Source organism: Arachis ipaensis, chromosome B1 (genome assembly GCF_059453495.1).
Source record: "Arachis ipaensis isolate K30076 ecotype BB chromosome B1, ASM5945349v1, whole genome shotgun sequence".
NCBI classification, from domain to species: Eukaryota; Viridiplantae; Streptophyta; class Magnoliopsida; order Fabales; family Fabaceae; genus Arachis; species Arachis ipaensis.
Window position 1 is genome coordinate 147,333,747 of NC_142436.1, and position 2,760 is coordinate 147,336,506.

A 2,760-nucleotide genomic window follows, 5' to 3' on the forward strand; every position below is an offset into this window, starting at 1 on the left:
TGTTGACCGAAAATCATAGAAAAGCATAAAACAGATATCCTCAATGGTAAACTCAGATCTTGGCTATTGAGAAGATACTTGATCCCCAAGACTCACTTGTGACCGTAGATACACAGCAATGAAGAACAAACAGCATCTTTTCCATGTATCCCATTTCGGACTGAGCAGAGAGTTGGGAAGAGGAGAAGAAAATATGATGCATGCATAAGAAAATGGGTTACCTTTTAGCTCTGTCTTAGCTTGATGTGGTTTGAAATGGTTAATTAGACATCTGTCTTTCAAGCTTAATCTTTCTTTTTCTTGCTTCTTTGGTGATTAGCTTAGGAAAGAAGCTCTCTCGCTTTCTTCTGTGATTTCTGACCAAGAGGGAAAAAGTGAACGTTGATTTGGTGAAAACAAGTGAGAGGAAATTATTTGCTATCGGACTTGGATCGGATCATTTCATTTGGCCCGTCTTGATTTCTCAGCTTTGTTTCCTTTTTGGGCTTTGTTTGTATTATTAGCCCACCAGCCTTGTTCTAATTTCATCCAATTAGACTGTTGTATTGATTTGTGGCCTGCAATGCTTAATTACAAATAATTAACATTAGTTAGATAAATGCCCAAAAATAATATTTATCATCATTAATTAATTTAGTTAATTTTTTAACTCAACACAATTTATTGACTTAAGTGTTACAATAGTTTTGTAAGTACCTATCTCAGCTCTCTGTACTTGATAAAAACAAAATATAACTCATTTCCAAAAGAAAAGAAAAAGAATAAGTTAAATTTTCTTATAGTCAAGAATCAAGATATACATCGATCACACGATGAATACAAGAACAGAACAAATATTAAATTTATTCCAAGTATTAATATTTTTTCTTCCTAACATTGAAGACATTTATTATTATTATTATTATTATTATTATTATTATTATTATTATTATTATTATTATTCCTAGTCATAGGCACGCTTTATACTTAGCAAACAAAAGTATATGATGTGTAGAATGAAAATGATACGCATAATATGAAAGCAATAATGTTTAGAAGATAACAAAAAATTAATTATTTAAACTTGCTTTATTTAAAAATTTCAATTGTTTAGACTAATTTTTTATTTAAAAATTTAGCCTCTTTGAACTGATTTTTTATTATCTCACTATCATTACTAAATAATGGAAATTCTAGAAGGGCGTGGTGTCTATAAATTTTGATCAACTTGAAATGCAATTGCATTCTGCTCTGCTTCTGGTTTTGTGTTCAATACTTCACTATAATTTATTTCATCAAGTATGCGTGAACATTCAATATTAATGGAACAGAACGCCTTCTTTGAAAATGAATGCTTCCGAGATAGCAATGTTTGACAATATAAAGCTTAAATTAAACCAGTCTCCAACAATAATTAATATTCTTCAGCCAAGCAGCAATGGAAAAAAAAAAATGAAAAATCAACGAATAACATGGCCGGCGTATCAATGAGTCAGCACGTTCATAAGTTCACATATACACCATCTCATCCTCATTCCTCGTGACCCCATTATATGCCTATAAATAGAAGCCATTCCTCTCTTCATCAACCACACACTACAAAACTAACCTCACTTCTTACCATCTACTTCTAATTCTTTTGATTCCTTCCCTTAGCTTCTTAATTCATAATCATGGCCGTCTTCACATTCGAGGATGAAATCACCTCCACCCTTCCCCCGGCCAAGCTTTACAATGCTATGAAGGATGCCGACTCCCTCACCCCTAAGATTATTGATGACGTCAAGAGTGTTGAAATCGTTGAGGGAAACGGTGGTCCTGGAACCATCAAGAAACTCACCATTGTCGAGGGTCAGTAACTATTCATTTCAGTAAACATACATACTATATGTGTGATAATAATTATGTGTTGTGAATTGTAATAATAATAATGATATATATGCAGATGGAGAAACCAAGTTTATCTTGCACAAAGTGGAGGCAATAGATGAGGCTAACTATGCATACAACTACAGCGTTGTTGGAGGAGTGGCTCTGCCTCCAACGGCGGAGAAGATAACATTTGAGACAAAGCTGGTAGAAGGACCCAACGGAGGATCCATCGGGAAGCTGAGTGTGAAGTTCCACTCCAAAGGAGATGCAAAGCCAGAGGAGGAAGACATGAAGAAGGGTAAGGCCAAGGGTGAAGCTCTCTTCAAGGCTATTGAGGGTTACGTCTTGGCCAACCCTACTCAATATTAGAACACTTTATTAGCTCCATCTTGATACGCAGTTGTGTTCTTTTGAGCATGTTTGTGTGTGCCCATGCTTCAAGTAATTGTTTTTTGTTCTATGCAATAAAAAAGTGTTGCCTTTTTTTATCTTTAGCTGCAGCTTTGTCTGAGCTTCATATCAATAAAATTTAGTATCAAAGAAATTTGATAATTTGAATGATTATTATACTATCCAAATATCATTTTAGTATTTTAATTCGTAGTTTGTTTGCTTTAATTTTGATAGGAAAATATATTTTTTTTAATATTTTTAAAATTTTAAAAAAATTCTCTCTAAAATTTAATTTGCTTCAGTTTTATTTCTAACATTTGAAAAAACTTTCACTTATGTCCCACTCTTTATTTTTTTGTTTTTAATTTTAACCTTATCCAAACTAATCCTAATGTTAACTCTAATCTTAAAGAATTTCTAATCCAACCTTAACCTTAAATCCCTAATTCCATATTTCTTCAACCCTTTATTTTATCTCTTCTACTGTATATATCATTGCCAACTCTACTGTCACAT

General features: G+C 32.8%; 1 protein-coding gene across 1 annotated transcript; it reads left to right on the forward strand.

Moving 5' to 3' along the window:
• The first annotated feature begins 1,652 nt into the window (after positions 1-1,652).
• Positions 1,653-2,220, forward strand: LOC107639522 (pathogenesis-related protein 2-like). Its single transcript, XM_016343060.3, has 2 exons — positions 1,653-1,830; positions 1,925-2,220. The coding sequence occupies exons 1-2, from the start codon at positions 1,653-1,655 to the stop codon at positions 2,218-2,220; spliced, it is 474 nt and encodes a 157-aa protein (XP_016198546.1).
• The last annotated feature ends 540 nt before the right edge of the window (positions 2,221-2,760 follow it).